The sequence below is a fragment of the Lissotriton helveticus genome, chromosome 1_1 (assembly GCF_964261635.1).
Source record: "Lissotriton helveticus chromosome 1_1, aLisHel1.1, whole genome shotgun sequence".
In the NCBI taxonomy this organism is placed as follows: Eukaryota; Metazoa; Chordata; class Amphibia; order Caudata; family Salamandridae; genus Lissotriton; species Lissotriton helveticus.
Genome location: NC_136057.1, coordinates 2,073,503,255 through 2,073,526,311, shown reverse-complemented (window position 1 = coordinate 2,073,526,311; position 23,057 = coordinate 2,073,503,255). Strand labels below are relative to the sequence as shown.

The following is a 23,057-nucleotide window of genomic DNA, read 5'->3' as shown; positions in this document are numbered from 1 at the left end:
GCGTTTTGCAAAACTGCTAATTTTATGATCTTTTTTACAAATCACTAAATTGCCAAATCCTGGACGGTCTGGGTAGAAGTAACATCCATGGCCAATAGAATTATGTGACTAGGAAGTACCAAATTGTGTGGAAGAGACTAAATTAGGGAAACCCTGTTTAAGATTGTAAAGTGGGTAGTTCAGGGAGCGAGTAAAGGAGGGATTCCTTCTTGTGGGAACTAGGGTCCTCACACACCCAGCCAGCTAGGTGTCATGCTTCATCATATGGACTTGCTCCTCTTTGGGTCGGCGCTGCAGTACTCGATGGGCACCCATAAAGAGGCTTTGTAGTGGAGATCTTTTGTTCCTCGCCGTAAGGTGTAGTGGGTGTTAGGGGCCTAAAAAGTATAGATGTGGTGAATTTTTGCTAAAATAGGTAGGATAGTCCAAATAAGACTTTTATTCAGGCTGGCTATCCACCTAACTAAAAATAAGAAGAGTGGCAGCTTTCTCACGTAATGGTTCAGTTAAGCAATGCTCACCTCTAAAGGTCAACATGTTTCATGCCTGCTGGTCAGTTGATCCGTGCTCTACACAGTGGTGGGGAAGAGTTCTACCTACCACGTATTCACACTGCGAGTACAAGTTTCTCACAGTGTCATGAAGTGACCTATTTGTAGTGAAAGTATCACTTCAATCAGTGTCCGGCAGAATATCAAGACACCTGGAACATGGTATAATGCGATGTAATGGAATGCGTTGTAAAGGTAGTTTCTAAAAATGCAATGTAATTGCATGCTATGCAGTCAGTCAATAAACTTTATTTCGGTTTTTGTTCAAACCATAAAAGTACATATACAGTAATGACACAATTAAAAAATACATTTGTTATAAACACATATCTAATAAAGTGCAAAGAGTGCTGATATGTACTGTCTTCATTACATAAGAATCAAAAAATTAGAAAATTCATTGCAAGAATCCACTACTGATCCAAACATTTTTTCAACTTTACACTTAATTTTAAAAATTCAGTGATTTGGAGAATTCTATCACTGTGCAAAAGTTGTAAGTACATTAAAGCCGGTCTGATCTGAATAAAATTACGTTTTTTTAAAAGAATCACCAAATAGCGCTTGCGGGGGTATTCATAAAACCTACATAAGAATAAAAAAAGCAGCATGTCCTGTGGAGACTTTCCGTCGCAGCTGCAGAGTACTGCATTCTTATTAAAATTAACAGTTTTTGGCCTAGCCAGCAGATGATGGAAGAGATTCAACCTGAACCTTGTTAACAGGAACTTTTCATGAGAGGTCAGGGAGCCCAGTAAATATGGCTCGGTGGTTAAACACGTTTTCAGCATGACAAATTTTCTCACACTTTGTTTCTGGAGATCCACACCTTCCCTTTGGATCTTCCTATCCATAAGGAAGGCCCGTTTGATGACCTCCAGGTCCCCCTTGACAATCTGGCTTGGATGTTCAAACAAATCAAGACGCCCCAGCCTAGCAAAGCTGGATTTCAGGTATTTCATCCATGGGATACCCAATGCCTTGTTCTGGAACAAACAGTCCCTTACAATCAAATGTGTCAATGGAATATCCAGATTCAGCCACAGTTTTATCCAGCAAGTCAACGGGCGTAAGGAGAAAATGTCACTTAAATATTGCGTCCTTAGTTCCTCGTGTACTGTAAGATTGGACGTGCCTGCGGGGACACACAGGAGACGCTTCATAAAAAAGTTTTCAACAATCTGCAGCTGCTCACCCACGACATCCCCCATATTTCACTTCCGTATGTAGCCGTTGCCACGGATTTAGCATTATAAAGTTTCAGCATGGCACCGGTAGGTTTTTTCCAAAATTTCGAGGCAAAATTAAAAATTGAGGCTTTCACCCTGACCAATTCACCTTTCTTTTTAGCAAGATGCGGGGCCCAATTTAGTTTAGTATCAAAAAGAACCCCAAGATAGGAGAACGTTTTTGATATCGGGATTACCGCTTCATCAATTTTAAATAAAAAGTTCCTACTTGGTTGTTGGCCAACTTGCATGACAAATGATTTCGAGTTATTAATCATAAGGTCTCTATCTGTCATGAAGGACTTAAAAGCATTTAATAAAACTTGGAGGCTCCTTTCAGTTCTGGATATTAAAACTGCATCATCTGCATATAAAAGTACTTGAATTCCCTGCCTGCCGACTCTAGGGCAGTCAGCCGGTACCTTCTGCAAAACACTATCTAAATCATTAATATAAAAGTTAAAAAGGAAGGGGGCCAGAATACATCCTTGTCGGACCCCCTTTCTAATGTCAAAATTGTTTGTAACGCTCAGATCTTGAGAGTATCTGACATTAGCTCTGGTATTGCTGTGAAGATCTATAAGGAAATCGACAATACCACTGTCCACCCCCTTCGCCCTCATGGACTGCCACAACTTCCCCCTGTTCACAAAGTCGAAAGCCGAGGACAGGTCTATGAAGGCGAGGTGGATGGTACCCCTATGAGCTACTGTATACTTGCTTAAAATTAAAAATAGGTTAAGGCATTGAGATATTGTTGAGCGACCACTGCAGAATCCATACTGGGAGACGGACATGATGTTATTTTCCACCACCCAGTCTGAGAGTCTCTGCAGGAGTATCCTTCCTATTATTTTAACCATAGAGTCTATTAATGAAATAGGTCTGTAACAGTGTGGGCTACACTTGTCACCCTTTTTGATAATCAGGACAATCGTAGAAACCACCCACGATTGTGGGCAACCACTTTTCACTGCAGCGTTAAAAACAGACTGTAGTATAGGAGCCCAGAAGGCTGTCTCAGACTTAAATAGATCTGGAGGGATCCTATCAGGACCGGGTGCTTTCCCGGCTGTTAATCCCATAATACCCTCAATGACTTCACCCCTATCAATGCTAAGCTGCTCCCTGGTAGTGCAAGACGGTAGGTTAGAAGCTTCATCCATCGGGCAGCAGTATAATTGCTTGAAGTGTGCTTCCTACTCCCCCTTTGGTATGTAACATTCTAAGCCATCACCGGGCTCATGAACCAAAAAAGGTTTTTTCATTACAGCCCAGAATCTGGAGCTGCACCTCAAAATGGTGGAATCAAGGGTCTCATTCCAGGCCTCTTCCCTTAGGAGTTCCTTACGTTTGGCAATAGTAGATTTATATTCTTTCCGACAGAGTTGGACCGTCGCCTGTATTCTTGGTTTAGCTACTAGAGCCATCCTAAGGTTACTTGCTGCTTTGGGACAGTCATGGTTAAACCACTTTGGTCCCACATTGACTAAGTTTTTTACTGGTACCGACAGCAGCTGAGAGACCTTATCCGAGAGTCCTTGAAACGCACTAAGTACCTTACTCGGCTGTTCGCCTTCGTGAATGCAGGTAGTGATTTCATCTGCACAAATGACTTTGATGTCTTTATACAGCAGATCTGGGGTGATCATAGACCATCTCAGTTGGCGTCTCCCATCAGTTGTGCTCACCCTACCCTGAGTATGGTTCCGCCCTTCTTTGGCTATCCACGGTCCCATCAAGTGAACAGTGAGTGGATTATGGTCACTGAATTCACTGTCTTCAATGGTTAAAGAGTCCACAAAAGACTGCATTGATAAAGAAATTAATACGAAGTCAATGAAGGTTCCCCTCCCATGCCCCTTAAAGGTCGGGATCTCAAAACTCTTGGCGGGATCCATCAAGGCCATGGTCGATGTCACATCCAGGTCATTCAATAAGTCATTAAAAAGTTCCCCCTCAATCGTATGTTCTAAATGTAAACCATTAGATCGTGCACAGTTCAGATCCAGAATACACTTAAAAAGGGGGTCACCACAGGGGTGGACATTAAAGTCGCCCATAATCATGAGATTGTGAAGACTCTGTTTCATTGACGTGCTAATAAAAACATTCAACGCAGATACTTGACTAGAATTTGAGCATGGATTGACAGAATTATAAAAGTTAACCAGACCAGCTATACAGTTTTCTCCAATTAAAACTAAACCAATAATTCCATGGTTGGCAGATGGTACTCTACGTACTTTACAAGTCAGTGCAACAGAGATGTACGTAACCATCCCCCCTTAGGTCTTCCCCTGGTGGTTGCAATGGCCGGGACGTAGAATGCCTTATACCCTTCTAGAAAATGATTGCATTTAATGGACCAGGTCTCCTGCAAACAAATTATATGATACTGTTTTATGTACCTAATCCAATAACAATCCTGCATCTTAGCACCCAAGCCCGCAATGTTCCAGGAAATTACATTGTTATGGCTCCTCTTTTCCCGTGTGGCTTCTTTGCCTCCCAAGTCAGCTAGTATCTCCCTACCCTGTTCCCCTGAATCCTCACGTCAATCACACGCCTCTAGGCCTGAGAGTAAGTCAAATCTATTTTACATCACAACATTAAACCCATTCCTACAGTAGTTATCAGGATTGTTAAGTTGTGTTACTTCAGGGGCAAGACGATGAATAGGAGTGAATGGTCTACTTCTACTAAGATCAGGAGGTGCTTTAATGAGATGAGTGTAGAAGTAGCCAAGTGGACGCACACATACACTATTCACATCATAGACTAGGGAGGCTGCTCTTAGCAAGGCTGTTGCAACATGTTGCGGCTGTTTGAAATTAACAATTACACAATCCCCACTACATGTCTTTCTAGACGGGCCAATCAAATGTACTCTTCTGGTGGACAGTATTTGCTCAGAGTAGGTAATTGGAAAGCCACATCTCTTGTTCAGCAATGAAACTGTTTTGTTTTTAAGTGAATCATGGGATTCCTCATGGGGCTGAGCAGGATGATGATCAATAGGCGAGACATTAGTTAGGACGACCACATAGGGTGCACAGTCAGGGGGAAGATTAATAAAGCGGCTTTTCTTTACCTTTCTAAAACCCAATTTACCTTCTGATACTGCTATAGCCTGTTTATTCTGACAAATTATTGGTGTTGGATCAGGCAAAGCAGTTTCAATTGCTGGTATTAACTGGCTGGCTTGATGTGAAATGCTTTTACTAGTACCCTGCCCCTCTCCAGCAGGACCCTTAGTGACAACCTTATTTCTTTCAGCCAAGGCTAGATGTGTTGCTAGCAAACCTCCCAGTCTGTTAACTTCTAGAGCAACAGTATCCAATTTAAACACTAGGGGTTTAATGATCTCTTCCATCTTGGCCTCTATCTTGGCTTCTATGGCACAGACTAATAATTCAAATTGCTCAGGGTTAATATTTATACTGGCTGCGCTATTTCTTTCCTGTAGGTCAGTTCCACCAGAGGGCCTGTTTTGGGGTAATTGGATTGTTTCTGCTCTTTTCTTGCTGCGATTCCTCCCACGTTTAGATAGTGGTTTCCTACAAGCCCTCACTGCTCTGGGGACTGGGGGACACTGCTCCGTTGCCTGAATAGATGTATCCGGGATGTCCTGATAAAGCTCAGAGTGAACCTGCGCTTCAATCATTACGGGCACCCGATTACCCAGATCAAAGCTATCATCCACTGGTGGTTCCACCAGTGGGATAGGAGTGACTGGGTGTAAAACAGGAGGACTCCCCCTTCCTAGCGAGGCTCTCCGATCATTATTGATTTTGTTGACCACTTTCACTAAGTAATTGTCTATGGTGGCCAGCCCAGATGCAGTTTTGTTCAATTTAGTTTTAGACATGATCAAAACTTTTTATAGTTACTTAGGTACTTAAATGTTTAAGAGAACAAAACAAGCGTACAAAACAAATTACCCTATTACAAGGGTTACAAACATTTGTACTAAGATATTGACTGTAACAGGGCCCTGCCCAAAGTCAAGAGTTAAAAGTCTCACTTAGGGAATATGAATCCTCAACTGCAAAACCATAATCCGTGGCCCAGCCCGGCCTCATCCCGCCCCGGACGGCCACAGACGGCCCGCCCTTTGCCCGGGCTTAGCCAGGCGCACGCCGCGCGCGTCCCACGATGCGTGGGGGCGGGAGCGCTATGAGGGCTGGCGCCAGCGTGCGTCTGACGTTGCTCCCCCTTGGGTCACTGAGAGTTATAGGCGGTTGCTTGTGAATACCGTGAAGCCGTTTCCCTCACGGTGCTATGATGTCTAATGGAGCAGTTCCCCTCACGGCGCGATAAACAGGTGAGGAAGCCGTTCCCCTCACGGCAGGACACAAAACAAAGTTTGGGCAGCCGTTCCCCTCACGGCAAGCTGATAGATTGTTGATAGATTCCCGCCAAATCATCGGACCCTAATCAAACAGCCATCAATCTCACACAATGGATCACCTACTGCGCTGACGAATTAGCGCCCTTGAAAAAGCAACACAACAAGCCAGGTAGCAAAAAAGCCTCCTGGTTCAACGACGACCTCAAGAACTCCAAAATGAACTGCCGCACCCTCGAGAAAGCCTGGCGAAAAAACCCAACCACAGACAACATGACCGCCCTCAAGGACGCCACCCGCAAACACCACCAGCTGATCCGATCCACCGAGAAATCTGCATTCAAGGATCGACTGGACAACAACGCCCACAGCAGCAAGGAACTCTTCAGCATCGTCAAAGAGCTTACCAATCCCAGCGCCGACACCAACGACATCACTCCCTCTCAAGACCTCTGCGACTCTCTAGCCTCGTTCTTCCACAGTAAAATCGCTGACATACATAACAGCTTCGGCGACCAGTCCACTCCCCTCACCACCGAACTGAAGCACCCCACCACCACCCTTTGCGCCTGGAACCCGATCAGCACCGAAGACACCATCCGCTTGATGAACTCCATTCACTCTGGATCCCGAACCGACCCATGCCCCCATCACATCTTCAACAAGGCCGACTCCATCATAGCACCCCAACTTCGGGATATCATCAACTGCTCCCTCAACACCGCTACCTTCCCGGAAAGCTGGAAACATGCCGAACTCAGTGCCCTCCTGAAGAAACCTACAGCAGACCCCACTGAACTTAAGAACTACCGCCCCATCTCGCTCCTCCCTTTCCCTGCCAAAGTCATAGAGAAGGCCGTCAACAGTCAGCTCGCCACCTTCCTCGAGTCCAACGACTCCCTCGACCCCTCACAGTCCGGCTTCCGAGCCAAACACAGCACCGAGACCGCCCTCATCGCAGCCACAGATGACATCCGAACACTACTCGACAACGGGGAAACAGCTGCCCTTATCCTCCTGGACCTCTCCGCAGCATTCGACACGGTCTGTCATAGCACCCTTGTACAACGCCTCAGCAACGTCGGGATACAAGGAAAAGCATTGGATTGGATCATATCATTCCTCGCCGGAAGAACCCAGAGAGTCCACCTCCCCCCCTTCAGATCAGAGGCCACTGAAGTTATCTGCGGCGTACCACAAGGATCATCGCTTAGCCCCACCCTCTTCAACGTCTACATGAGCCCCCTTGCATCCATCGCACGCCAACACAACCTCAACATCATCTCCTACGCTGACGACACACAGCTGATCCTCTCCCTCACCAAAGACCCAAACACCGCCAAAACCAACTTACATGAAGGGATGAAAGACGTAGCCGAATGGATGAAGAATAGTTGTTTAAAACTGAACTCAGACAAGATGGAAGTCCTCATCCTAGGATCATCCCCCTCTGCATGGGACGACTCATGGTGGCCACCAGCCCTAGGCAACGCGCCCAAACCAACGGACCATGCTCGCAACCTAGGATTCATCCTAGACTCCTCCCTCTCGATGACCAGACAAGTCAACGCCATCTCATCCTCCTGCTTTAACATTTTGCGTATGCTCAAAAAGATCTTCCGATGGATCCCCACCGAAACAAGAAAGACGGTCACCCATGCACTTGTCACTAGCCGACTGGACTACGGAAACACCCTCTACGCCGGAACCACAGCCAAATTACAGAAAAAACTCCAACGCATTCAGAACGCCTCAGCCAGACTCATCCTAGACTTACCCCGCCACAATCACATTTCCGGCCACCTGAGAGACCTTCATTGGCTCCCCGTCAACAAGAGAATAACGTTCCGTCTCCTCACCCACGCGCACAGAGCCCTCTACGACCTAGGACCCAAATTCCTCAACACGCACCTAACCTTTTACACCCCCACCCGCCAACTACGATCGTCCAATCAAGCCCTCGCCGCGATTCCACGCATCCGAAAAACCACCATGGGAGGAAGATCTTTCTCCTACTTAGCGGCCAAAACCTGGAACTCTCTCCCCACCACCTCCGCCTTACACAGAACCACCTCTCCTTCAGAAAACAACTAAAAACCTGGCTATTTAATAAATAACGAACCCCCCCCCCCTCAAGCGCCTTGAGACCCTCTGGGTGAGTGGTGCGCTATACAAATTCTTTACTTACTTACTTACTTACTTACTTACTTACTTACTTACTTTGGCGCGTCCCCTATGCAAAAGAATGCGTTGTAAAGGATGATGCGATGTAAAAACTGCTTTGTAAAGGCATGCGTTGTAAATGTATGCGTTGTACATTCTATGGAACATGATACATATTGAGAATTTATCACGAGTCATTCTAGACCCTTATCTGCCTTAAATTAATAGTTAAATTTAGAAACACTAGATAGAAAGGCACCTATGGCACGATATCAGTAAGATATCAGTAAGCAATATTCGCTTCCTGTGCTGCATCAATACACGGTGTTATGGGGTAATCCTGTACTGCCCAATATATTTCAGGATCTTATTGGGAAAGATTACCAATGCAAGGGCAATACCCGACTGGGTCAACTATATGATGGACAGGGGTTCCGCTCATTTGTTGCGCTTAAAGACGAGTTTGGCCTTTTGCAAAATACGTTTTTTAAGTATTTACCGGTCAGAGACTTTTTCATATGAGCAAAAAGGTATTATCAATGCCGAACTCATTGGGTATATTGCCCAGCATATATACGTACTCTGGCCGAGGGGCTATTGGTCTAGCCTATCAGCAATTTTTGGCTAGTGCCAGTGACAATGGCTTACAGATCACGGCTAAATTGAGTTGGGCCATCCGAGCTGAAATAATGGCAGAGGAAATACAGGAATCCAAGGGTGTATTAGAACGAGGCGTAACATCGGTTAATCTAAAGTTGCAGCAACACGGGGTAGTATACATGCTACATTTTACACCAGAGATTATATCTAAGTGGGCCTCTCGATCTTCTGAAAAGTCATTCTGTCCGAAGTGTCAAGTGTATGCTGCAGACCTCAGGCATATGTTTGTTGACTGTCCAAGGCTAAATAGGTTTTGGAGTGGGGTCTCCAGTATTCTTGGTTAACTCCTTAGCCCAAACTTTCAATTTTATGGAGAAATAAATATTTTTGGGGAAAAAAAGGAGGCTACTAGCTATGTTAACTGGCTGGCGACTATTATTATAGCATGTGCTCGGCTCGGTGTAGCTAGAGTCTTGATTGATAATGCCAGTCCTAGTGCTAATGAGGTCTGGGTTTTACTCAGACAGACTTATGAGATGGAACTTGCCTTGGTTAAAGCTAGATGGCTGCGCACTTTGTTTGAATCCGCCTGGATTAGGACCGGTCTTCAATGGGGGTAATGAGGCACTGTCATTTTATATTATGCTCTGTTATGGCCATATTTCAGATCCTTCATAAAAATGTATTTTATTTCTTGAGGGGAAAATGTTGTTGCTCTCTAAATTGTGGCCAGGATTGTTTTCTTCAACACCTGATTTAATTTATGCTTGAACTATTTTTATGGTTTTCACAAGCAGAAATAAAGTAGTATATTACATATCAAGTGGGGACACTTCAGTCAATTTGGCATCAATTGTTTCTCTTGTTACTTATGATAGCGCCGCTTCAACACTCTACTTTATGTAAATTTGTTCTGCTAATGTCTTATTCAGGCACAATTGAAAATAAAATAATGGTCTATCTAGACCATAGGAACCACATCTAGAATGCCTAAAAATGTGAGTTTGAAAAGAGGTGATCTAGACAGTGCTCTGCAATCTGCGCAGGGTGCTCTATCTGTTGGGCTATCCATAATACGGATATTTACTCCAGAGGTTTTTTCGGTAGAATAATTTAAATCGATTTTGATGTTACAGTCTTTGAGGACAACCAAATTAGCTCCTTCTAGCATAAATATTCCTTAGCGTGGCCTTTTGGATGGGAACAACTATAGGAACTTGGACGTGGATATGATCAGACTTATACTAACATGTCCACAGTATTTGTGGTCCAGAATGTATCCTAGTTATACCAATCTCTTGTTTATAAACTATAGGAACACCCATGGCAACACACAATGGAAAGTTACACACAGATTCCTCTCGGGAAATGGGAGTTACATGGGATACTGAAATGCTGCATTAACTTTTTTAATTCAAAAACAAATTTTTTCTCTGCACTACAGTAAATACCACAATACTGGACCAGATGTTGGGATACAGGCTAAAATATGTAATTTCTGGGTGTGATAATAATTTGTGCAATGTTTTAAAAGATAAATCGCTAGATATAGGTGCTTACACACAAGATGGCGGTAAGGAATTGGATGGATTACCAAGAGCAGAGGTTTAAGTGTCGTAGAGTCAGTGTTGATATGCGTTGTTTTTGAGCTCCCACAAACATAAACAATTCAGTGTCTAGAAAGTAAGAGCAGATTTCTGGGAGGAATTCTCTATGTTGCCTTAGTAGCATGGCAGAGGGATCCAGGCCTCCCCTGATAGAAATTCTTATGAGGTATGCTAGTAGTTCCAGACACAACACTGAGGTTAAAAAATAAATGCATCACATTTCACAGATTACATTAGACTGCTATAGACCAGTGTTTCCAAAACTGTGGGTCATTTTCCTGATTTTTGGTTGATCAGAAAACTCCAAGCAATAAATGAAGATGCATTTAAATGATCTGTTTATCTAGTCACATGTGTGGTGTTTGAACGATAGAGTTCTTCTGAGAAGCTGCAGCTTACTGTTTTAACATGGGATTGGTGTTTACTTTTCTTTCACTAACTGCAAAGTGAGAGGAGTTTTTAAAGTGAATGATGTCTATTTTTGCAACACACAACAAAATGTAAATGAACTGTATGCATTCAGCAGTTAGGAAAGCAACAATGAAGCACAGGTTATGCAAATCTGAAGTGTGCTGGAAGATTGTAATAGGCTCAATACAAATAAACCCACTTTAACTGGAGACGAAAATTATAAATATTCATAGAAATCCCATTTCCACACATTATCATTTAAGTGCTGTATGCTACATACTTTTATCAGTAAAGCTGTAAGTCTATGAAAAGTTAGTGGCCAATTGAATGGAAAATGTGCATTGTGCGAATGACAATGCGCTACCACACGATGCTCTAGTTATAATACAAATCACCCCTTCTCATGTCCATGTGCTTTGCGCGTTTACATTAGTATATAGGAATCAGTGATGTCTTTCCTGCATATAGGTTTTGAAACTTCAGTGATCTGTTTTGGTATGTAACCCGCCCCAGCCATTAGGATTCAGTCACAACAGTATTTTGTGTTACATGGAAAGATGCCGGACAATAAATGGTTACAAATTAGACATAATTATAATATTCTTCAGGATATTTGCACGATAGCCTTTCAGATATTAAAATGGGAATACTTACCATTGATTTGTCAGATGAAAATCCAATCGCCACGTATCCATCTGATGGGGCACTCATTTCAAACACGAAGCCACCCCCAGTTGCAGGTGCAGATGACATGAAGAAACAGTCTGAGCTGGTAGCAGGATTGCATTCACGGGGATTGCTGAAACAGTTCTTCTCTGAGACACAGTTACCACTGGTAATCTGCAACTAGAACCAGGGGAGAGGTGGGTCAAAGTAGCACCCACACAGTTGTCATATACAGGCTATTTTATACAGATGAACACCATTGAGCTTTCTAATTTTATGATTGGGTCTATCATGTTTAACTGTTGTACTTAGTTGAATGAACAAAAGAGGAGGGGATGCATGCGGGTTCGAGGTGAGTCACAATACCTCCGAGTACCTAATAAGGGTTAGTGGAAGGTAATATCAATTTTACATAAATCACAACGGAACTAGCACAATTAAAGTTTAAAAATTCAATTAGGTCACACAGGTGATATCCTTGATAACTAAGATGGAAAAAGAGAATCTGGTGTGACTATTAAGACATCTAGCATATTCCGCTGGACGAGACTGTACTTCCATGCTATCTGAGGAAGATTGACAACATCAGGCAGGGTTTCTATAGTCTGAAGAACTTTTTGGACTGTAGAAATCCCTTCTTCTATTGTGATCGCAACATCAAATTCAAAATTTGAGAAAATTACAAAATAGGCAATAAGTATAATAAATGGGCTAAATACTCAATTGATTCTTAGGCTGATAACATTATTTAAGGTTGCCAATGAGTAAGGATGAAAGACACAAGTGGTTACAGATCTGTTTGTAGTGCTGCCTACATATGAATTTAGAGCAGCCTAAACGGTTTTTTAAGGCCTAAATAAACATCGTCCCTTCTCCATATATGGCCTAGAATCATTATATCATGACTTCTAACACGGAAATGGTGAAGGTGCTTCCTTAGAAAACAGGTCTGTCATTCAGGCATGGAGGTAATGAAATCCACTTTGAGAAGTTCCCTTCTTTGGCTGATCTCAGATGTGGTTTGTGACAGGCAACCAGACATACGTATTTTAAACCTTTCAACCCAGCTGTCTTAGACAGTTGGGTTGAGAGCAAGCAAGGGTCTCCGATGCTCCTAGGAGCACTGAGAGAGCCCTCACTATCCAATCGTGGCGCTTTTCTCATGCTGCTCTATAGCATAAGAGCAGAACCAGGCTTGGATAGGGGAGTTGGCTGGGGCTCGTTTGTAGAGGAAAAGGACACCGGAGCGAGGATGTGCCAGGGCGAGGACATGCAGCAAGGTAAGTTAATTTTCTTTTTTCAATGTGCATTTTAATTGTAATGGGCATTAAATCGCAGACATGCATTACAGTACTGTTTTAAAGTTAAATTTTTTATTTTAAAATGATTATGTAATGCATGTTGGCAATTTAGTGTAATGTTGCACAATGTGTTTTCCTCCATCACTCATTTGCCCACCCCACCACTCTCAGTAGGTAGCAGCCGTCCCTGGGTTACATGCAAAATTCCCTGCAACAAAATACCTCTCCAAGCTTTAACACAGTGTCATCCCACCTTAAACAACAATTTACTTTAGCATATGTTGTTTACAATAAATAAGTCAAGCCTACTGCCCGTATCATAATATAGACATATTTGGGCTATAAAGTTCATCAATGGCTTGTTTCCATACCCACTCACTTCTGCTGTATAAAGCATAAGCAGTCCCAAAGAATAAACGGTATAACACAATATCTCGCTTTCTGCATAAGTACGCAACCTCTGCCCAATCAAAATCTGTACATTTGGGTGGAGACAAAGACTCTCTCTCTGACGTTATAAAACAACAAATTTGTACCCTTCCTAAAATGGCATAACAAGTGTTCATAAAGTGCAGACCTTCTACTCTGAGGATTTACCACGCAGTTTACCAACCCCAAAACTGGTGCCAGCTACGGTGACCTTTGAGATCCCCTGCAACAAACTGTCAATAACATCTATAAGGCAGCACGTATAACAAGCCTGGCACTCAACAATAGCCTTCAGCTTTCAGCTGTGGGTCTCAAGCGAAACATGACTCAGTAGCCCTCTCAGTGCATTCCCAACAATGTGGTCAATTTTTTTTAAAGTTGCATTACAGTGAGTGAAGAAAAACTTGTAAACTATTAAGATATTTCAATATTTCATTATTCTAGCTTGATAAATATTATTTTCCTCCAGTCTTTTATTTTGTTATCCCCAGACACGTGTTTTGCTCTTCAGGAGCTCTCTTGAGTCTGATTTTACTTGAAAAACAAAGCTGAAGGTTATTGGTGATACCCAATCCTGTTTTAAATGCAACCACATGAAAGGTGTTTAGCATACAATGTTTCCCAAGGCCAATGGCTTGCACCAGAATGGAAAGACCACTGAAGTAAAATACTGTTTATTGGACAGTTAAGAAGGCACTGGTCATTGACTGTTAGGCTGCAAAAAGGTTTTGCACTCAGTACCCACTGTTTTACAACAAAGAGATCATGAATGGAAAAACACATGTGACTGGGCATAAAACAATCAAAGATCTGAAAGAAAAGGACTGTAACTTGCAAATATGGACCAGAATACACTGGGAGAACTGCTCGTTTCACTTGAGACACACAGCTGAAGGTTATTGGTAATTGCCAGTCCTGTTTTGAGTTTGGTAACATGGAGGGTGATCAGTCTGCAAATGTTAGTAAAGTAGAATGACAATCCTCTCTTAACACTGTATTGGTTTTATTATATTCGTTTCATAATAAATAAGTTAGACCTACTGACCTTGTAACTTTTCCTGGTGAGCAGATCAAGTCTATTGCTTTGATTAATATCTTGCCCCAGAACCAACTCTGTGTGGCAGTCTTAAATATAAGCTTTACTGCATGGCAAAAAGTGCAACAGAAGCATTCTTTTTTCATCAGAAGCACATAACTTCTGACCAATAAGACCTTGCTCTCAGCATTTTGGTGGAGCCAAATCCCATCTCTCAGAAGTGCTTCTTCAGACCTTTTTTACTAGATCACATAAGGTTTTGTAAAAACTGTTCGGTCAAGCCAGATCTAAAAATTAAACTGAAACTGAAACCCAAATCAAAAAGCTCTAGTCCTGTAACAGCTTCCAAGCGTTGAAGCAGTACTCCCCACATGGACGAGCAGAAGTCACAAAATACCTACGTTTTCTAACAAACTCATTGAGAGTGCTTTCCAATGTTCTACTTGCAGCAGGGATTCCCTTGGATGAAATGTATGGGATAATCCTTAATGTTTCATTGTTAGTGAATGTTTGTGAAGAGCAACACCTTTAACAGTACAGAAAATAAAAGTACCGTGTTGCTTTAGTTATTGGTATGATGCGTTCAGTTGCATTCAGAATTTTGAATGAAGACGATTTTTATTAAGGCATAAAGGTGAGAGTTAGAATGTAGTTCAGTCACATGTAAATTTATGTCGCACAATTATGATGTAGAGGAGGAAGGTTAAACTACATTATCAAAACATAATTCCGAACATAAAAATCAGAGGTTGTTATATGTTGGCTATCAAGCAAAAGATTGGTGAATATCCCACCATTCCTATTCAATCCACGTACACACTCTAAATAGGACAGATGGGAAATCCACTAAATTTGTACAGAGCGGTGCACATTTTAAATAGGATAGAGAGGATATTTGACAATTCTTGTGAGAGGTCTTGCATCTGCCAAACTCTAAAGAGCCCCGTATGTCCGAACACTAACTCCCTTAACCTTCACCTACTACATTGTCACGCAAAACCATAATGAACTTAGCTCTGTGTGGGTCTCATTTATAGTTTGGTAGGTGGCCCACTGTCCAACGGGGTGGCAGAGGCCATTACCTTCACCACCCTGGCAGATTATTGCCCGCCTTATTTAGAGATCTCAACCTGGCTGGCAAAGACCTCTGTGCCTTCAGAGGAACCGCTGCCACAGCGGCTGCTCTGAAGGCACTGCCTATTTGCTGAGAGGATGCCATGGTTCATTCACTCAGCAAACATTTTTGTATTACAGAAACAAACTCTCCATTTGAGAGTTTGAGCATTTTCTCTCAAGATGTGGGGGTTATTTTTTTTCTCCTGTTTGGGACGACCAGGATATCCCCCGCATTCCCGAACATCATCAAACAATACACTCTAGATGGGGTTGGATGGTCTCATGTACTCAGATGGTAGCCACAAGTACATTGGTATATCAGTGTAAGACTGCGAGCGGCAGCACCACTGGCAGAAACTTGACAGTCTGCCCAGCTCTAAACAGAGTTAATGAAAAGAAATTTGACTCCATAACTTTCATTGCCTCTAATCTCAAAATTTCAATCTGAAAAGCCATTTACAAGAAAAGATGACTGTGATAATCATTCTTTACTTTCCCTAACCTATTTGTAGACAAAATAAAAACCTGATTGTGTAAACATTCAAAATTCTAGGTATGGTTTAGCTTTGATAACGACCTGTTTGCACCTATAAAACATGAATTTCAAAACAACTCAACGGAATTCTGAAAAAGTAATAACCATTGCTCCAATGTGAACAATTAGAATTCCTGGCATCTAGGTCAAAGCTTTCATGTTGTTGAAGTTAGCATGAGTAAATCAATCAATCAATAAATTCTTTATTCGATATATTAAAATACAGATCATAAATGCACAGAAAAAGATTGACAATAATCATAATAATACAGTTCATTACTTAAAAAATGAATGTCTAATTTTTGTAAATTACCCATGTAGTAGCTAAAATTACCTATACAGATCATAAATAAACATTGCTGTAAACTTAGGAAATAGAATAAAAAACCTGCCGTGTTTTTAGGAGTATCTTATGGGCCACATACAACATAAATAGTTACCCATTATCTGCAGCTTAGTTATAGAATAGAGGCTCCAGACAATCTAAGGTCCCCAGAGTTTTCTCCTCCTTATGCAGGCCCACAAAAAAAGTGGCTATCGAAAAACATTCAAAAGGGTCAGGCAAAGACTCTAAAAAATATAAGACTACCAGACATTGTCTAAAATTGTAGCGCCTTAAAATCGGAATGATAAAATCTTCTCTTTCTTTCGTGTAAAGCCCACAAAACATAACTAAGTGTAAGTCAGACTGAGGTGATTGATTATCACATGGACACAACGTCAGTTCAGAGTGCTTAAAACTTCTCTCCGGATAGCCCAGCTTCAGAGGGATCAGGTTCATATGGAACCTCAATAAATTGTATCTGTGCTGTGCTATACTGGTACTTACTAGGTAAGAATACCTCCATCCCCCCTCTGTCATGGGTGGGATCAGCTGATATACACAGACTAATTGTTTAGTATGAATCCTTTAGATTTGGTCATGGAAGTTTCTATTTTGAGATCTTCCTGCACGCAGTTGGGTCCTTAAATAATTCTGCTAGCCCAATAGCAGTCAACATTGACTCTACATACCTCAGCCATCTAATCTTATTGTTTTCCAATTTAAAACAATTTTTCATTATAATTTGCGTTAGGTTTACGGTATCCCTACGCCACATAGAAAACCTCAATAAGATCGGAGGTAATCTAATGGTATCTGACATATAGGCTAATCCCAATTCTATGTGTAAAATATAGTTTGAGTAAGAAGAGGGAAGGGAGACTAAGCTCTTAAAAAATCTGTCTTCAAGGATTTGAAGAGAGTCTATGGCTCCATACTCCAGACACCTGCCCCATACGTAACCTCTGATTTGGTCTTAGCCTGGTAGATCTTTCTTATTTGGTCTAGAGGTCGTGCGCCCAACTTTTTAGCAAAAGACATAATGGCTGTCAAACCCTTCTCCATACCTAGGGTCCTGCCTGCCACCAAAGTTGACCAGGTATGATTTTTGTTGAACAGAACTCCCAAGTAGGGAAAGGTATCAACCACTTCTATTTTGCATTATTCCATGTGAAAGTATGGAACTCTTTGGCGGCTACCAGCCCCTGCTATGATGACAAAGGATTTTTTTTTGTTAACTTTCAGGTCCAGTGATGCCATAAAAAACGCACATGTTGTTATAAGTCTTTGGAGGCTACCCCCGTTCTGGCAATTCGCACCATGTCGTAGGCATAGGCCAATATTGGTAGGGAGCAGGTGTTGAACGTGGGGACAAAAGGGCTGCCTCAACTTCATTTGTGTAGATGCAAAAAAGAAACGGAGCAAGGACGCACCCATGCCTGACTCCCCTGGCAATCTTAAAAAAGCAGGAGGCAGGATATAGTTGACAAGTTTGCAGCTCATTTTCAGACTGTTTATACTGCGGTCTCTACCAGGCCGGAGGAGGGATCTCATCTGCTACTTCGAATTATTCAGCTCCCGTTTCTCTCCTCGGAGGATCGGGACTTCATGGATAGTGCCCTATCCTCTGACGAGATTGCGCAATTTCAATCTGAAAAGCCATTTACGAGAAAAGATGACTGTGATAATCATTCTTTACTTTCCCTAACCTATTTGTAGACAAAATAAAAACCTGATTGTGTAAACATTCAAAATTCTAGGTATGGTTTAGCTTTGATAACGACCTGTTTGCACCTATAAAACATGAATTTCAAAACAACTCGACAGAATTCTGAAAAAATAATAACCATTGCTCCAATGTGAACAATTAGAATTCCTGGCATCTAGGTCAAAGCTTTCATGTTGTTGAAGTTAGCATGAGTAAATCAATCAATCAATAAATTCTTTATTCGATATATTAAAATACAGATCATAAATGCACAGAAAAATATTGACAATAATCATAATAATACAGTTCATTACTTAAAAAAATGAATGTCTAATTTTTGTAAATTACCCATGTAGTAGCTAAAATTACCTATACAGATCATAAATAAACATTGCTGTAAACTTAGGAAATGGAATAAAAAACCTGCCGTGTTTTTAGGAGTATCTTATGGGCCACATACAGAACATAAATAGTTACCCATTATCTGCAGCTTAGTTATAGAATAGAGGCTCCAGACAATCTAAGGTCCCCAGAGTTTTCTCCTCCTTATGCAGGCCCACAAAAAAAGTGGCTATCGAAAAACATTCAAAAGGGTCAGGCAAAGACTCTAAAAAATATAAGACTACCAGACATTGTCTAAAATTGTAGCGCCTTAAAATCGGAATGATAAAATCTTCTCTTTCTTTCGTGTAAAGCCCACAAAACATAACTAAGTGTAAGTCAGACTGAGGTGATTGATTATCACATGGACACAACGTCAGTTCAGAGTGCTTAAAACTTCTCTCCGGATAGCCCAGCTTCAGAGGGATCAGGTTCATATGGAACCTCAATAAATTGTATCTGTACTGTGCTATAGTGGTACTTACTAAGTAAGAATACCTCCATCCCCCCTCTGTCATGGGTGGGATCAGCTGATATACACAGACTAATTGTTTAGTATGAATCCTTTAGATTTGGTCATGGAAGTTTCTATTTTGAGATCTTCCTGCACGCAATTTGGTCCTTAAATAATTCTGCTAGCCCAATAGCAGTCAACATTGACTCTACATACCTCAGCCATCTAATCTTATTGTTTTCCAATTTAAAACAATTTTTCATTATAATTTGCGTTAGGTTTACGGTATCCCTACGCCACATAGAAAACCTCAATAAGATCGGAGGTAATCTAATGGTATCTGACATATAGGATAATCCCAATTCTATGTGTAAAATATAGTTTGAGTAAGAAGAGGGAAGGGAGACTAAGCTCTTAAAAAATCTGTCTTCAAGGATTTGAAGAGAGTCTATGGCTCCATACTCCAAACACCTTCCCCATACGTAACCTCTGATTTGGTCTTAGCCTGGTAGATCTTTTTTATTTGGTCTAGAGGTCGTGCGCCCAACTTTTTAGCAAAAGACATAATGGCTGTCAAACCCTTCTCCATACCTAGGGTCCTGCCTGCCACCAAAGTTGACCAGGTATGATTTTTGTCGAACAGAACTCCCAAGTAGGGAAAGGTATCAACCACTTTCGTTCCCTAAATTTTGGGAAGGCACAGGGCCCAAACGGACTCCCAATTGAACTCTACAAGCTAAAGCCAGATAAATTAGCGCCCTATCTGAGAGATATGTATGTTGAGTCACGGGACAGGGGGATTTTGCCTAGGGACCAAAGGGTGGTATCGGTGCCGGTAATCCATAAGGAGGGTAAAGTCAAAACTAATTGTGCCTCATATAGGCCTATCTCGTTACTCAATGCCGAACCTACGATTTTGGCCAAGCTTCTGTTTAACAGATTGATAAAAGTGGTGACCGGCTTGATCCACCCGGATCAGTCAGGCTTCATGCCCCACAGAAACACAGCTCTTAATTTGCGCAGGCTTCATGGGGTACTGGCTAGAGCCCATACTCTAAATGAGCCAGCCGTGATCGCTTCGCTCGACGCGACCCTGGCCTTCGATACAGTCGACTGGTCCTACTTGTGGGCGGTCCTGACTAAATTTGGGTTAGGCCCAGAGTTTATTGGAGGGGTTCGGCTGCTATACACTAAACCGATGGCCCAAATAGTTGTAAACAACAGGTTTCGGCACCATTTCAGCTCGGTCGGGGCACCCGGCAGGGATGCCCCCTGTCCCCCCTCCTTTTTGCACTTGCCCTGGAACCGCTTGCGGCTTGGATGCGTTGGGAACCATCTATCTGGGGGTTGAGATGGTCCTCGGAATGGGAGGATCGGATATCGGATATCCTTATACGCGGATGATATACTGCTTTATTTGACCTCGCCCCGGAAGTCTCTGATTGTCGTTTTTGATGTCTTGGCCTCCTTTGGCAAAAATCAGGGGCTTTCCATTAACTGGGGGAAGTCTGTATTGTTTGTATTAAAAGGTGACCCTCAGGTTTCTCCTTGTAACTGTCCAATTCATATCATCACGGATGGTTTCAAATACTTGGGTATTTATATTTCCTTGGACCCCGCGGTGAGGTATGCCCGCAACCTTCTTCCCCCTTTGCAGAGGCTGAGGAGTGACATTGCTAATTGCAGGAAACTTCCACTCTCTCTGTTTGGTTCAGCAGCCCTCTTCAAAATGATGGCGTTGCCTCGCTTCTTATATGCCCTTCAGAATACTTTAGATGTAGTGCCAGCAAACTATTTCCGGGAAGTTGAGGGACTGCAGCGTAGCCTACTATGGGAGGTTAGACCTCGGATTGCGTTAGCTAGGCTTAATACTCCCTGGTACGATGGAGGCATTGCCCTCCCGGACACTAGAAGGTATTACTGGCCCTCTCAACTGGCAGCGATCAACCACTGTATGTATTGTCCAGTGGGTGATCCGGCATACGCCATGGATAAATGGCTTCTTCCTGGGGAGGGTATGGCAGGGCGCTGTACTCGAAGATAGGCAAAACCTGGACTAACGGGGCCAATCAAACATACTGTTCGGATCTGGTTTGATGCTAACAGCTCCTTGGGTTGGAGAGATATACTGACTTTGGCCACCCCACTCTTTGATTCTGAAAATCTGGGCAACCTTTGGAGGACAAAAGGGTTCTATAAGTGGGATCTAATTGGGATCTCCACCATTGGAGATGTCTGGGGAAAGGGTAGGATCAAATCATTCGCAGAGATGCAGACGGAATATAGATTGTCTAGCTCAGAATATTTTTGTTATGCACAAGTCCGGCACTCGCTCCTGGCTGCACTCCCCAGGGAAGCAGAGCCCCCTGAGGCCTCACCGCTTGAAGACTGAATCCTTGACGGTCACCTCCCTGAAAAGACGATACCCTTAATCTATAAAAAATTCATTAATCACAGGGCGGACCCCCTCGAAGGCCTGAGAGCTAAGTGGGTCCAAGATGATTTAGAATTGGACGATGAAGACTGGCAGATGGCAGTGTCCTCCCCGAAAGAGGTTGCTATTCCGACTCGGCTGAGACTGGTTCAATTGAAGGTTTTTGTAATATCTTAATAAATATGTTCACATATCTTCCTCTACTCTACCAGTGGAACTCTGTAAATGTGATGTCATTTAGAATGTTATGACCTGATTCATCATAGTTGGTCTTGGGCTGAGCACCTAGCCAGGCGCTCCTGGTGGGGTTTTGTATACTTGTAACTTGTGCTAATAAATCTACTTAAAAGCTACCTTCAGTTTGGACCCAAGTTACTACATTTATTTTGGCGACGAGTTGGTCTTAAGAACCTGCATCTACCTACTTCAATTGGATACATCTGGAATTTACCTATCTGCACTGCTGTGAACCAACTGTCAAGAAATCAGCCCCACCAGTGAGCTCAGCACCGGTCGCCCTCATCGTACTTCAACTTGGTTCCTGTCAACAAGACACTCTACAACCATAACCTGTCTACAGCAGTGAATTTGGCAAAGGTAAAAAAGTCTCTCTTCATTAACATCCTGAATCTACGTTTTGGGAGAGCCTATCAACCTTTCTGTTCCTTCAAGTTTCTGAAAGAAATTAGTAGAAGCTTTCATAGCCACGAGAAACCCAAAGCAACGAAAAGAAATTGTGTGCAGACTTAAAGACAAGGAGGTAACAGGGGCTGTGAGTATGACCTTGCCACCTGTTAAGGGTTAAAAGCAGTTTGGTGCGGGAGTATTCCTGTATTCTATTAGTGACTGAAAAATTAAAAAAAGACTTTTAAAACCGGGATCTTGTGGAATGCACGTTTTCTGCGCAGAGTGTGAGACTGTTTATGTAAGAAAGCTGCGCAGCTCGTTTTAAACTGCTTTCTGGTCATTGATGAACCTGCACAATATGCCAATATAAAGGAAGAAAATATTTGGCTGCTTTACTTTGCTTAGATGACGTACTTTTGGCTTTCTATTTCGAGCTGATGGGGACACATTTTTGGCATTTTTTTTGTACCAGCGTTTTACTGGTAAATGTCCTACTTGCGAAGGGAAATGTATTTGTTAACTGGCAAAGGATATTTCGAGGTTGTGGCAAGAAAGGTCCTAGTAACGAAGGCTTGCTCAATTTATTTGGGAACTTTTCATCCGAAGGACATGTTATATGACTATGGCAGTTAAGCTTTGCTTTTAAATTTCAATCGGCTCGAGGGGCCTACCTTTCGCACAGTGTCTCGAGAAATCTCCAGCTCCTCTTGTGACGTTAACAAGCTGAGGTGTTCCTGATGCTGTTGCTGCACGCTTTTCAACAGGAGCGTGCCGTGAGCCACTCGGCGGCCGTCATCTGTGCGTGCTGCCATGAACAGTCTGTCGAGCTGTTTGTTAATACACCGGTTGGTTGAGGAGACAAGCCGATATGACGCACTTTGAGGTGACAAACTTTCCTTTCTGTGAGATGAGCAATGGGGTTTAGTGACAGCGGAACTGGCACCAGTCTGATCATTCTTTTGAAGACTTTGTGAGCGACATCGTGTGTTCTTATTATTCAGTCAATGACTTTTCCGGAATTCTTTTACAGTCTGCGTTCTGCAATGTGCCACTTTGCAAAATTTATTTTTTCATCGAAGAGTCTTTCAGTCGGTATTTTTTTTAAGGAGTAAAACGTTTTTTGAGGCTGATGTTGC

General features: G+C 42.5%; 1 protein-coding gene across 1 annotated transcript in view; it reads right to left on the bottom strand.

The window, feature by feature from the left end:
* LOC144755902 (putative ferric-chelate reductase 1) overlaps window positions 1–23,057 on the bottom strand; it is a 328,302-nt gene that overhangs the window by 128,270 nt on the left and 176,975 nt on the right. Inside the window, exon 6 of the mRNA XM_078645292.1 lies at window positions 11,567–11,758. Within this exon, the coding sequence (XP_078501418.1) occupies window positions 11,567–11,758 (192 nt within the window). The remainder of the gene's footprint in view (window positions 1–11,566; window positions 11,759–23,057) is intronic.